This window comes from Nematolebias whitei, chromosome 16 (genome assembly GCF_014905685.2).
Source record: "Nematolebias whitei isolate Nwh7 chromosome 16, NemWhi1, whole genome shotgun sequence".
NCBI lineage: Eukaryota > Metazoa > Chordata > Actinopteri > Cyprinodontiformes > Rivulidae > Nematolebias > Nematolebias whitei.
This window is the reverse complement of record NC_056513.1, coordinates 27,349,677-27,363,075: the sequence shown is the minus strand read 5'-3', so window position 1 is coordinate 27,363,075 and position 13,399 is coordinate 27,349,677. Positions and strand designations below refer to the sequence as shown.

The 13,399-nt window shown below is 39.0% G+C and overlaps 1 protein-coding gene across 1 annotated transcript in view; it reads right to left on the bottom strand.

Annotated features, from left to right (window-relative positions):
* The window catches only part of LOC119422466 (LIM and calponin homology domains-containing protein 1), a 58,511-nt gene that overhangs the window by 30,977 nt on the left and 14,135 nt on the right, over positions 1–13,399 (bottom strand). Inside the window, exons 2-8 of the mRNA XM_037689840.1 lie at positions 5,432–5,502; positions 5,253–5,322; positions 5,059–5,165; positions 4,924–4,954; positions 4,711–4,821; positions 1,411–1,538; positions 1,196–1,266 (exon numbers count right to left, since the gene is read on the bottom strand). Coding sequence (XP_037545768.1) covers positions 1,196–1,266; positions 1,411–1,538; positions 4,711–4,821; positions 4,924–4,954; positions 5,059–5,165; positions 5,253–5,322; positions 5,432–5,502 — 589 coding nt within the window. The remainder of the gene's footprint in view (positions 1–1,195; positions 1,267–1,410; positions 1,539–4,710; positions 4,822–4,923; positions 4,955–5,058; positions 5,166–5,252; positions 5,323–5,431; positions 5,503–13,399) is intronic.

Below are 13,399 nucleotides of genomic sequence, written 5' to 3'. Positions count from 1 at the left end.
TGCAGATTGACATATCACACCTCACAACTCACACCTTAACAGTAGGGGTTTCTTAAGGTCTTTGTTACTCTAATTCACAGATGAGGCTCCTCTGGTCCCATCTGATAGGTGTGAAACTGGTTGGGAATCAGTCTTAAATTTGCATTATATGTTTTTGAAAGTGGAAATCTGAGACCTCCTCCTCTGTTTAGAGATGGTTTCTCTCTTTTAACATAAATTGCTTCCTTCACCCCCCTCTCAAACCATCTGTGTTCTCGGTCCAAAATGTCCACATTTTGGTCCTCAAATGAGTGTCCCTTATCCTTATCCATCTTATATATATTATTATTACAAATAAAGTCCAGTTGTTTTCGTCTTGAACGTTTTTGAATTTATCATGTCCTGGATGACTGAGAATCTTCACCAGCATTTTCGCAGGAAATTCAAGTTCTTTAGTTTCTTGAAAATTTGCTACTTAAAAACTAGAATTACTGTTCCATCAAGTCGAGCCTTTAAGGGAAGAGGAGCATAATAATCAAATTGGACTCGCATCACATTCCTACCTTCTATAATGACAAAACATGAAAATATCAGCTGAGTGATTAAATGCTTAACTCACGAGCAGACTAAGATGATTAAAATAATTGTTCGTAGCACTGGTTTAAAGTGGCTCACCTTCTTTACCTGCAGAGGACAATGGGAAACGAAGCTTTTCCTACCTCTACAGCATTGTTCATTTAAAAACTTTGATGTGTATAAATAATATTCTCAGTAAAAAAACGGCACAAACAGGATATGATTGGTGCCTTGAGTAAAACACAACCAACACACACACACACACACTAAATTTAAATGGGAAAAATGTTGGCCTCGTGCATTTTGGGTCAGACAAACTAGAAACATGCTAGTGCACGCACACACACACACAGTCCGTAATGTTCAGCTGTTGTTCACAGCCACTCAGATCGGTCACCTTACACCAAGGTTAAAACCTCAACATGCTGAAGAACAGCAGTCCAACTATTTACGGATGAATAGTTTTCTATTTAAAGGGATAGCTCAACCCTTTTGTACTTTTCTTTTCAAAACTTGAGCTGAACATTTCCACAAACTTCACCTTTGTTCAATAAGAAAGAAACTGTATACAAAGTAGACTGGAAGCAGCAAACAGCCGTCTTAAATTTCTTAAAAAAAAAAATAAAATTTGAGAACCAACCATCACTGTTGCCTCGGTTCACTACATCAGGAGAAGGACTTTGCTGTGAGCGAGAGCCAAAAGAATCCAGGCTGTGAACACACACCAGAATACATGTAAGAGATGTCGAGCTACAAACTGATGTTACTCGTTCATACTCTGTGTTGACGAGGATTATTTATGAAGACTTTTGAGTGTGAGTGTGCAGCCACATGTGTGGTCGATTGATGTCTCACCTGTCCAGGGAGTTGTCCCGAGTGTGCTGTGGTGGAGAAAGAGATTCACTCCGCTCAGAGTCCCAGCAGTCATAACCACTGTCTCTGACGCTGCGCTGCTGAGGACTGTCCCCACTCTCCTCACTCTCCTGCATGCACAAACGGCACAAAACAGTACACGTCTTAAATTGTGAAATGTAGAAGAAAGGCATAAAGAATCTTATTTTGCTTCCTAGAAGTCAGACTTTCCTGTAGCCTGTTGAATGAGCAATATTCCTTTTAAACATTTTTTTTTTTAATGATTGTAAATGTTCTCAAGATCTTTCAAAGGTTCAACAATTTTCAGTCAGGTCATCTGGACAGTTTCTTTTTGTTGCTGAAACGTTTCACCTTCTATCCAGAAGGCTTCATCAGTCAAGGAAACACACAACACAAAATTGATTCTTCCCCCAAACAGCTTATTCCAAAGTGGAACAAACCAGTTATGTTGGTGCTAAGATGGTGTCTTTGGCACTAAAACACCATTGTTTAGTCCAGACACTTATTTTTGTCCACCACATGTCCACTTTACTCATTTGTAGGCACATTACAGCAGATGAATCTTAACCCTCTTCTTATTGAATGGTTTCATTCTTTTTTAACAAACAGATCACAGCTTGTCAGATTCAATAACACCTTATCAGAGCCCAGGTCCATCAGTACTGGGGTTCCCCAGGGTTGTGTTACCTCTCCTGTCCTCTTCACCATTTACACAAATTATTGCATCAGCAGCTGCCCTGGGAATTATATTTTTTTAATTATCTGCCGATACTGTTATTCTCAGCTTGCTGCAGGAGGACATGGACTCCTCATCTTATTTTAATGAGGTTCAGTCTTTTGTTCAACGGTGCGATGACCACCCCATTATGGTTCTATTCTATCAGGCTGTACTGGAAAGTATCATCAGGTGTGGAATGTCAGCGTGGTGTGGCAATCTCTCTGTGCAACTTAAATCTAAACTTAGTTGCATGGTACAAACTGCAATGAAGGTGATAGAAAGGACCGATCACCCCTCCCTGCAGTGAGTCTGTCCTCAGACTTGCTCGGAGGGTGCTGTCTGACTCCGCTCACATCCTCAACTCACAATATGAACTGGTACCATCTGGCAAACGGTTTAGAATCCCTGCTTGTTTTTTTTTTCCCCCATTTAACCTTTATTTATACAGGTTAATCCCATTGAGCCTTGGGGACTCATTTACAAGAGAGACCTGAAGACCTTGTAGACTTTATAGATTTAAAAATTTATTTGTCCCTACATCAATCAGAATGTTAAATAAAGTAGGCATATAGTATTTTGTCATGCTGCTGATGCTCTGGTCTGATTTGTTGTTTTGTTTACTTGCTGGAATGTATGTGGGAACGTGCAATATGTGTTTTTACTGAGCAACAGGTGTTTTATTTTTATTTATATTATTGTGGCATTCACAAAATGTTATTGTTTATAGTGTATTTAATTGTGGAAGAAGCTTTGTTTAGTTCACGATGTGCAAGACAAATTTCCCCTTGGGAACAATAAAGCATCCATCGGATGGATGGATGGATGGATGGATGGATGGATGGATGGATGGATGGATGGATGGATGGATGGATGGATGGATGGATCGATCTACATAATGCACAATAGGTCATCACAGTCAGGTACAGAAATTGTAAAAACATCATCAGTATCAGTACTTATTGTCTTTGTTATTATTATAAAACAGATTATAGTTATATAACTATATTACTGCCTTGTGTTAAAAAAAACTTTTTGATATGAACTTCACATAAAGACAGTGGAAGTATTGTACAGGGCAAATCTGTTCAAATCCATACCCTGCTTGCATTTTCTGCAATGGTGCGTAAACAGGTTCATCCATGTTCTCTCCAACGTCATAATAATGACAGGAAACTCACTGATCCAACTATTGCACTTCCTCCACACCACTGTCTACATCCTCTTCCTAACAGCCCCAACATTGTTCCTTTCAGTTCGTTTTTTACACAAACTCTGAATAATGCCACACCAGATCAAACCAGATCAACATTTTTTGGAGAAAATTGACTGATTTTTCAACGTTTGTGTTTCTTTTTAAAGTTTGGTTACCTGTGGTGGTCATTTTGAATTGAGCGGACTCCAAAAGTTAATTACTTGTATCTGTACATCAAGTGATTTCTTTCTGCAATTTTCATTCAGATTACCCAATGGTTTATGACATATTATGGTAATATAAAGACACATCCACATGAACCCACCACCGAAAAGCTGAAACTAACAGAAAAAAGCTGAAAGGAGCATAACAAGCTGAAATTAGAATAAAGAAGTTAATTAGGCTTAAAGTAGCTGAAATTAACATGAAAAACTTGAATTTATCTCAAAACAGCTGAAATTAGCTACAAATGCTAAAAAGCTAGCTGAAAACTTAAAACAAACTTAAATTAGTAGAAGAAAGCAAAATAACATGTTTGCCAATTTGGCTGAAAGAAGCAGAAATGAGCACAAAAAATGGATATTATCTGAAAAAGGCTTAAATAAGAAAAAAAAACAGCTGAAAAGTAGCTAAAAATCAGAAAGAAGCTTACATTACCAGAAGGAAGTGGAGAGCACATTTTTGCTGAATTAGGCTGAAAAATTTTGCAATAAGTGCAAAAAATGTGGAATTAGCCAAAAAGCTCAAATTATCTTAAAAACAGCTAAGTAATAGCTGAAATAATCAGAAAAAGTTGAAACTTGCACAATTAAGCTGAAAGGAGCATAACAAGCTGAAATTAGCAGAAAGGAGTTAGAAGAAGCACAAAAATGCTGTAGCTAACATAAAGAATCTAAAAGCATCACAAAACAGCTGAAATAGGCTGAAATTAGCTGAAAAAAGTTTAAATTTGCACAAGGAAGCTAAAAGAAGCTGAGCCAGAACAAAATGTGAAAGGAGCAGTAAAAGATTTGAAGGATGTAAAATGAGCTCAATTCATTTTCAAAAGTGTCAGAAAAGGCTAATTATTTCAAAAAGCTAAAGTTTAACCTAAACCAAAAATCATAGGTTGTCCTGAAAGAGCTGAACGTTTTGATATATGATTTTTTGAAATAGCACAAAAATTGTGGAACGACAAAGGTGCTGAAAAACGTATGGAAGAAAAATGGATGACAGTGTGAATGCTTCATAATCATTCACACAATAACTGTCACAAATAGTTTGATATATTAACAGACTAGCAGGCTACAACCAACAATCGGTCTCATCCAAGCATCTGCATCTTCACATAAAGCTGTGCACGTCTTAAACTGATTGAAAAAAGTTCACTCACCACCTTCATAAGAGCAAGAAGCCCTTCAAACTCCCTGAGGTTGAGTGTAGGACCACTATAGGAGGCACACCCGCTGGCAGCCTTCCCAAGCCAAAACACCGTGTTCAGCACCTGAAAAATGCAGGTCCATGGTTTGGTTCATGCATGTCAATACCACAAATATTACTAATAAAGGTAATGAAAGGGGAAAAAAAGAGAAGAAATGCAACTTACATTTTTCAGTTTGCGACTGCAGTCAGAGGCCCTTAAAAGAAAGACGTATGTGATTTATACAACAATATCTCTTTACTAGACATAAACTGAAATACAAAGTCGCACAACAACATAACCACACATGACGTTATTTACCTGAGGTTAGCACATATTGAAGTGTCTTGTAAATCTCCCGGGTCAAACAGCTGGGAGCCCTTCAGGCCCAACTCCTCGCAGCCCCGCAGGAAGACTGACAGGTTGTCCTAGAAGAAACCAGGGGCCCCCAGTTTATCACAGATGAACAGGGTGCTTTAATGAGCTGAACGTCACACTGCACAGTGTCTCCTTACCAGCCCGGCAATTGGAGTGGGAAGTCTGTTAATCTTTTTGACTAGCCCTGGTTTGATTGCACTCAGCAGCCTGTATGGGGGGAAGGGAGGAGCAGAGATTTATTGAATCTTATGAGTGTTTATAGTGTTGTTGCCACGTCAGGCAGCAGACACTAAAGTAAGTGATGGCACATGCTTACTCGCAAAACAGGATGCCGTTCTCCAGTGCACTGCGGAAGTCCTTGTCTCCAAAGCTCTTCCCTGTTACAGCCTGCCAGAGGACAACAGGAAGAGACAGATGTTACAGAGGTGGACTGGAAGTAAGGCAGACGGCTAACAATTACAGACTGAATTGTTCTTTTTTTAAAAAGGTGATGATCATCACAAGTTGAAAAAAGCCCAGGGTAGTTTTGTGCCACAACATTTAAAAATAACAGTGCAGAGAAATATTTGCTTGGATTAAAACCGATTAAAAAAAAATGTTTGTATTTGAGTGATAGATCGTCAAGGTCAAAGTTTTCTTTATTATCATTTGCATCTCATGTGGTGCATGTGGTGGAATGAAACTGTGTACAAAGGGTCCCAGTTACATCCAACAAAAGTATAAATTGTAAAAGAAAAACAGTAATAAAAGCTAAGATATGAACTAAGAAATACGCTAAACACTTAATAGTACAAAAACAAACGCCGAACAGCAGCACGAACATGAGTCTTTGTGAGCAGATGAGTATGAATGAATACGAATGTGTCAGTTTGATAGCAAAACGTCCCAGTACAACTGAACAAATTTTAATAAACTTCTAAAAAGTTTTCAGAGGATACACACCTACAACTCATTAATTTTTGGAGTCACCCTGATTTAAGATGGTTGCTGAAGCAAGCTGACCTTAAAATTAAATTATTAAAAATGGCTATAAATCTGTCAATTATAGAGATTGAGCTAAAATTTTGGTGAGGTAGGAGCGGAGATTGAATCACAATCTCTTGGAAACAACAGAATTTGCTAGATCTTTATTTTCAACTTTGCTTTTAACTATTTGGAGTTAACCCTGTCTATTAGCACATTTCAGAAACCGTCCATCCATTCTCTTCTGCCTGTTCCAGTGTCGGGTTGCGGGGGCAAAGGTTAGGCATCTCTTTCCACAAAAACACTTCCAGCTTTTCTTGGAGGGCTCTAAGGTGTTCCCAGGCCAGCCAAGAGACAGTCTCATGGCATGCCCTGGATCTTCTGGGAAATCCCCTTCCAGTTGAACATGATCGAAACACCTCCCTAGGCAGGACTCCGCCGAACCACCTCAACTGGCTCCTCTCAGGTTGTTTTCACACCTGATAGTCCGGTAGACTCGGTTCGGTTGGGGACCAAAATTCATAACATTTTGTTTACATTGGAGCTGATGCGTTTGCATTCACACTGCACTGTGCAGTCGAGCCAACCTGTTGAACTAACCTGTTCCCCCACTCGCCTGTGGTGGCGCTGCACCAAGAACTACTGAAAGAAATAACACAAAAAAAAAAAAAAAACCTCTGAAGAAGACGCTTCTTCTTTTGGAAATAAAAACAAAAACAGAGTGGCGTCAAATTTTAGCGGTTTTAGGAGTTCTATTTTGTCATTTTTCAACAATGGACTCAGCATGAGCGGAAAATGAGGCAGAAGACCATGGAGAATGTTGTTTTTCACACAAGGCAGCTGACAGCTCCATATGAGGTAAGATAAATGCATGCTTGTTTACCCTGCACTGTAGTCCACTTCCTGCTTGTGGAGCAGTGCCCAGTCTGCTTGCATTCACACTGTACTCAAACCGCGCTAGAGTTTTCTTCTACCAGACCAAGACCTAGCTTTTTAGGTGGACCAGAGTTCGCTTTTTTGTTCCGTGACAGAGTTCGATGATGCGTTCACACCTCCCCAAACGAACCGGACTTCCAAGGCAAACAGGCTAGAGTTCATGACAACAGGGCTGGTGTGAATGCACCCTCAGTGTGGAGGAGCAATGGCTCTACTCCATGTCTCCAAGGGGGAGCCCAGCTACCCTGCAGAGAAAACTAATTTCGACCACTTGTATCTGCTAGCTGGTTCTTTTGATCACTACTCAGAGTTCATGACCGTAGGTGAGGGTTGGAACGTAGATTGATTGGTTAACAGATAAATTACATGAAACATTTATTAAAGAAAAGTTCAAGAAATTGGATATACATTTACAATTGATTTACTTTGGAGTCAGTTTAATTCAAGATATCCGCCATAGCTAATCAACACTAGCCAACACAACAATGGCTACAACTCAATCAATTATACAGACGTTAAGCTAAAAATTGGCATAATAGTAGTTGAGTTATTAATGGGGGTGCACCGATTGCAGTTTACTGGCTGATCACCAATTTCTAAAATGGTCAGACCTGCCGATTCTGATTTTGGCCAATATCGATTTTGTTTTATAAGCGACACTGTCAGGTGTTATAAGGTCACAATGCACCTTCAATATTCCAATATTATTTTATTGAAAAACATACCCTTGAACAATATCCTAGAAACAATACAAACTTGTTTTAACTGACCATGAGGTAGTTCTCTGAAATATAAATGAAGTTTAGACAACTGTTGTTAAAACTAAACTTAGTCTATACTTTTTGCATTAAAGGGGGCAGGCAATATGCATTCCAACAACATATACAAGGCCTTTCATTTTGTCTGTATTGGTTTGTCTTTTAGTCAACAGTCAACAATAAAACAGGGGGGAAATTATTTTCAGCACAACCAGAATATTATAATATTAATTTCATTCGTTGAAATGACATGAAGAGGTAAAAACTGGTCTGTTTCACTTGCAACTGTTATTCTTTGTCCCACATAAATGAATAAAATAATGTATGTATATTCATAAATATAAATTACTGGCATGATATGTTATTTACAATAACTAATCATAATTGATAAGTAATTTAACCCATCAATCAAACAACCCATTGTCTATGTCAGTTTAATAAGAGACGTAAATGTTTAACATTGTGAACTATAAATTACAGAGCAGGAACTGACTGACAGAAAAATCTCCTGCTTTCCTTTTCACCCTCCCCCCATCATTGTGTTTCAGAAGTGACAAATTAAAAAGATTCCAGGTCAGCGACACGCTGCTCTGCGTCCTCATTGCTGTCCTTCTAAGATGCCATCATATTACACTTAATGTGGTAAGGGGGTTCTTTTTTTATTTTTTCTTCTTTTATCTTTATGTGTTTATTGTGTTTATTATCATCTCACTTTATTTTTTTTGTCTCTATTTTTCTGACTCAATAATTATTAGCACACAGGCACAAAGGCTTATATATATCCATATACATACATACAAATACCTCATAAAGGAATACATGCATGATTTACCTTCAAAAACAGCACTTAGTTTATCTATAAATCATAAATAATCAATCATTAAGGATTATGTTATTGTCTGGGTGTTTTACTATTTTTGATATTTGTGATAATGGGTGTGGTTTAATTATATTTTCACAAGCACAAATATGGGCATCTTAAGGTTTGTCACATGGAATATTAATGGAGCCGGTAGCCAACATAAAAAAAATAGAATCTTTAGCCAGATTAAAAGATTAAAGGCAGATGTTGTATTACTCCAAGAGATTCATAAATTACCGTCAACTGTGGATGAGCTAAAATCTCCTGAGTTTCCTCATGTATTCTCAGCCTGCTATAACTCAAGACAGAGAGGAGTAGCAATATTAATACATAAAAATGTGAACTTCACAATATTAGACACAGTTATAGACCCGCAAGGTAGATATATAATATTAAAATTATCCATACTCAGTCAAAAATATTGTATTGTTAGCTTATATGGGCCAAATGTGGACGATGCTGCTTTTTTTCATGATCTCTTTTCTACTCTATCAAATCACATGGATTGCTCGCTGGTACTGGGAGGTGATCTTAACTTTGGTCTAGATAACAAAATAGACAGGCTGAATGCAGTAGGAGCTCAACGCAGTTGGCAATCCATAAATGTAGTTAAACAGTACATGAGTGATTATGGACTCTGCGATGCATGGCGGTCTCTTCACCCTAATAGTAAAGAGTATTCTTTCTTTTCACATGTGCATCACTCTTACTCTCGTTTGGATTATTTTATAATCAGCAACTCATTGCTGACCAACATTTCAGACACTAAGATACACCCTATTGCTGTCAGTGATCATGCACCAGTTACTTTAAATTTAGATAATAAGAAAGAAATCCCAAAAAGTATAAACTGGAGATTAAATACCTCACTGCTTATGGATGAAGAATTTATACAATACTTTAAAAATGAATGGACATCGTATTTAGAGTTTAATGACTTGCCAGGTACATCAGCGTGTACACTCTGGGAGGCTGGGAAAACAGTTATGAGAGGGAAAATAATATCCTACGCAACAAACAAAAAGAAAAAAGAAAATAAACGTATTGAGGATTTAGAGAAATCTATCAAATTATTAGAAAGTTTACAAGGAGAGGAAACACAGACAAAACTACGCAAGATAAAATTAGAACTAAATGAATGTATTGACAAAAAAAACAAATTCTTAGTACAAAGACTTCGCTTGGAACATTTTGAACACAGTAATAAATCCGGTAGCTTTTTAGCTAATCAACTCAAATTAAATAAAGAAAAAACGTCTATATATGGTATTAAAGACACAAATGGTAACATAACTTATGACGAGGAAAAAGTAAATAGTGTTTTTAGAGATTTCTATAAAACTCTATATACTCCACAAATAAACCCAACAGATGAAGATATTAATCAATTCTTGGAGAGAGTAATACTTCCAAAACTAGACAGTAGTCAATCTTCAGAACTAGACTCACCATTAACATCAGATGAGCTCCGTGAAGCCATTAAAAACATGCCTAATAAGAAATCTCCAGGCCCAGATGGATATCCAGCAGAATTTTATAAAGAGTTCTGGAACATCCTGGAACCAATATTTCACAGAATGCTACATGAGTCAGAAGAAAATGGCAGGTTTCCAACACATATGAACTCAGCCAACATTAGTCTACTATTAAAACCAGGCAAAGACCCAGTACTACCTACCAGTTATCGCCCCATCTCTCTTATTAATGTAGATGTTAAAATAATTAGTAAAGTCCTCTCTAAAAGATTAGAGAAAATAATTCCTCTCATTATTCATCCTGACCAAACTGGATTCATAAAAGGAAGACACTCAACCACAAATACACGCAGATTATATAATTTAATAGAGTATTCATATAGTAAAAATATTGAAACGGCTATTTTGTCTTTGGACGCAGAAAAAGCATTTGATAGGGTAAACTGGAAATTTTTATTTTCTACATTGAGTAAATTTGGTTTTGGGGACCATTTCATTAATTGGTTAAAAATATTATATAACTCACCAAGAGCATGTGTCAGGACAAATAATCAAATATCTTCAAGCTTCTGTTTACAGAGGGGGACCAGGCAGGGATGTCCACTTTCACCTGCACTATTTGCTATTTTTATTGAACCTTTAGCAGCAGCAATAAGACAAACTGCTGATATTAAAGGTATACTGTGTAGAAATATAGAACATAAAATTAGTCTTTATGCTGACGATGTCTTACTTTTTCTTCAGAACACAGAAAAGTCAATATCTAATCTTATCGAATTAATAAACTCATTCTCAAAAGTTTCTGATTATTCTATAAATTGGTCAAAATCCACAGCTCTTCCAATAAACTGCGTGTTTAATACTTCTCTCAATGAACGACTACAATCAGGTAACATTACATACTTGGGCATTAATATTTCTCCTAGATTAGAAGACTTAATAAAATTGAATCATATCCCAATTTTAAAGAACATTGAAGATGATCTTACTAGATGGAAATCTCTGCCCATATCACTTATGGGAAGAGTTGCCTCAGTAAAAATGATGGTCCTGCCGAGAATAAACTATTTATTCTCAATGATTCCAAATAAACCTTCAACTGAATGGTTTAAGTCACTGGACTCTTTGATATCTAAATTCCTTTGGAAAAACAAAACTCCACGTATTAGCTTAAAAGCATTACAGAAATCTAAAGATACCGGAGGGTTAGAACTTCCCAACTTCTATCACTACTATTTAGCCAATAGGTTACAATATATCTCAAAGTGGTTAAATCCAAATACATTAGATGAAACTTGGATAGACATAGAACAAACTTTATGCAATAATATTAAGATTTCAGATCTACCGTTTATTAGCACAAATATAAAAAGACATGTTTGCTTTAAAAGCATCAATATTAGCTCTTCTCTGACAGCATGGTGGGAATATTTGAAAATGACAAAATCTTCACTACTCCCCTGTAGACATACACCCATCTGGAACAATCCTGACATCCTACAAGAAAATAATATGTTAAATTTCCCAGGTTGGAGAGTCAAGGGAATTGAACGTCTGGAACACATATATGAAGGTGTAGACTTTATTCCATTTAATAATTTAATAATACAATTTGACATTGAAAATAAATACTTCTTACAATATCAACAAATTAAGTCTATCATAAAAAAGAAATTTAAGCTTAATAAAACTTTGTTAGAAACACCAATATGTGTGTTAGAGTTCCTTAATCTTAAATCCCCCAAATTATTATCTAAAATATACAAGAAATTGTCTAGAATCAATGACTCCATAATGTTACCTGTTGCAAAATGGGAGTCAGATTTATCAATCAATTTTGACCAAAACACCTGGTCTCAAATATGTTTAAGAACATTTAAAATGACTAAAATCTCCAACTTACAATTAATACAGTATAAAGTTCTTTATAGAGTACATTATACAGGTCAGCGAATGTTTCGGATGGGATTTACATCATCTAACAACTGCTCACAGTGCACAGGCAATATTCCTGATGATTATATCCATGCACTCTGGTTCTGCCCACCCGTTCAGAGGTTCTGGGTCCAGGTTTGTGAAGACTTGTCTAAATGTGTGAAATGTAATATTCCACTCTCTCCGTCTGTTTGCTTATTGGCTATCTTGGAAGATGTTACCCTGGAAAAAAATACATGTCGCATGATTTTCACTGCCTTATGCATCGCAAAGAAAACCATACTCCTGAATTGGAAAAATAAAAATAATCTTAGTATTAATCAGTATAAAAATCTGCTGTTAGATCATATTAGTCTTGAAACAGCATCTGCCGACACATTGGATCAATCTCTGTGGGCTCCTTTGATCGGCTCCGTTACATAGTGAGGGTGGGTAGTCTGGGATCTGACCTTGTGGGGCCTTGGGGTTGATGTGGAGGTGGGTGTATGGGTTTGGGGCCCCGGGGGGGTTGCCGGGGGCTGGGCTCTTGGGGGTACCTGGGCAGGGGGGCACTGCTTTCCCTCTGGGGAGGGCCTGGGTGGTTCTGGGGGATGTCTGCTGGTGGCTGCATGCAGGCCCTCAGGTGGTCTATGGCGGCGGTCGTGGGTCACCGGTCTGGTAGCCTGGCTGTGCTGATGTGGGTTCGGGGTGGGCGCGGGGGCTTGGGGTTCTGGGGGCTTGTCGCCCCCGGGCTTGGGCCTGTGGGGTTCGGGGATCTTGGGCTCTGGCGGGCGGGTTGCCGGGCTCTGGGCCGGCTTGCGTTCTGGTGCCCGGTTCTGGGCGGGGGCCTTCGGCTCGCTGGTGGGTTGTGGGTCATGGGCTGGGGGGTTGGGTGTTTGGGGGCGTGACCAGTAGCCCCTAGGAGGGGGTAGTTTGACCCAGCCTAGGTGTCTAGTGTGCTATGTGTTTTGAGAGATGTCCGAATGAGGGGTGGGTGTAGTATTTCTTCTGGAGTGGGGATGGGGTGGATGTCCTTGGGGGCGGCCCGGGACTGTGCATGGCCGGCTGGCTGGCCCCTTTCCTGTGGTGGGGGCTCGATCCCGGTGCTTCCTGGCACTGTCGGCGGTTGGGCGGGCGCTCTTGGCTGGGTCGTCCTGGTGGGGTTTGGCTCCATCTGGTAGCGGGCTGACTGCGATCTGTGGGGGTCCTGGTGGCCCTCGGGTGTGTAGGCTGCTGGTGCAGCTTCTGGCGGCCCTCGGGGCTCTGTCCCTCTCTGGTCTGGAGCTCAGCGGGCCTGACGGTCGGTCCAGATGGAGAGGTGTCTTGGCCTCAATCCCTGGGTGGACCTTGGGGGGCTGGGGGGGGGGGGGGGGGGG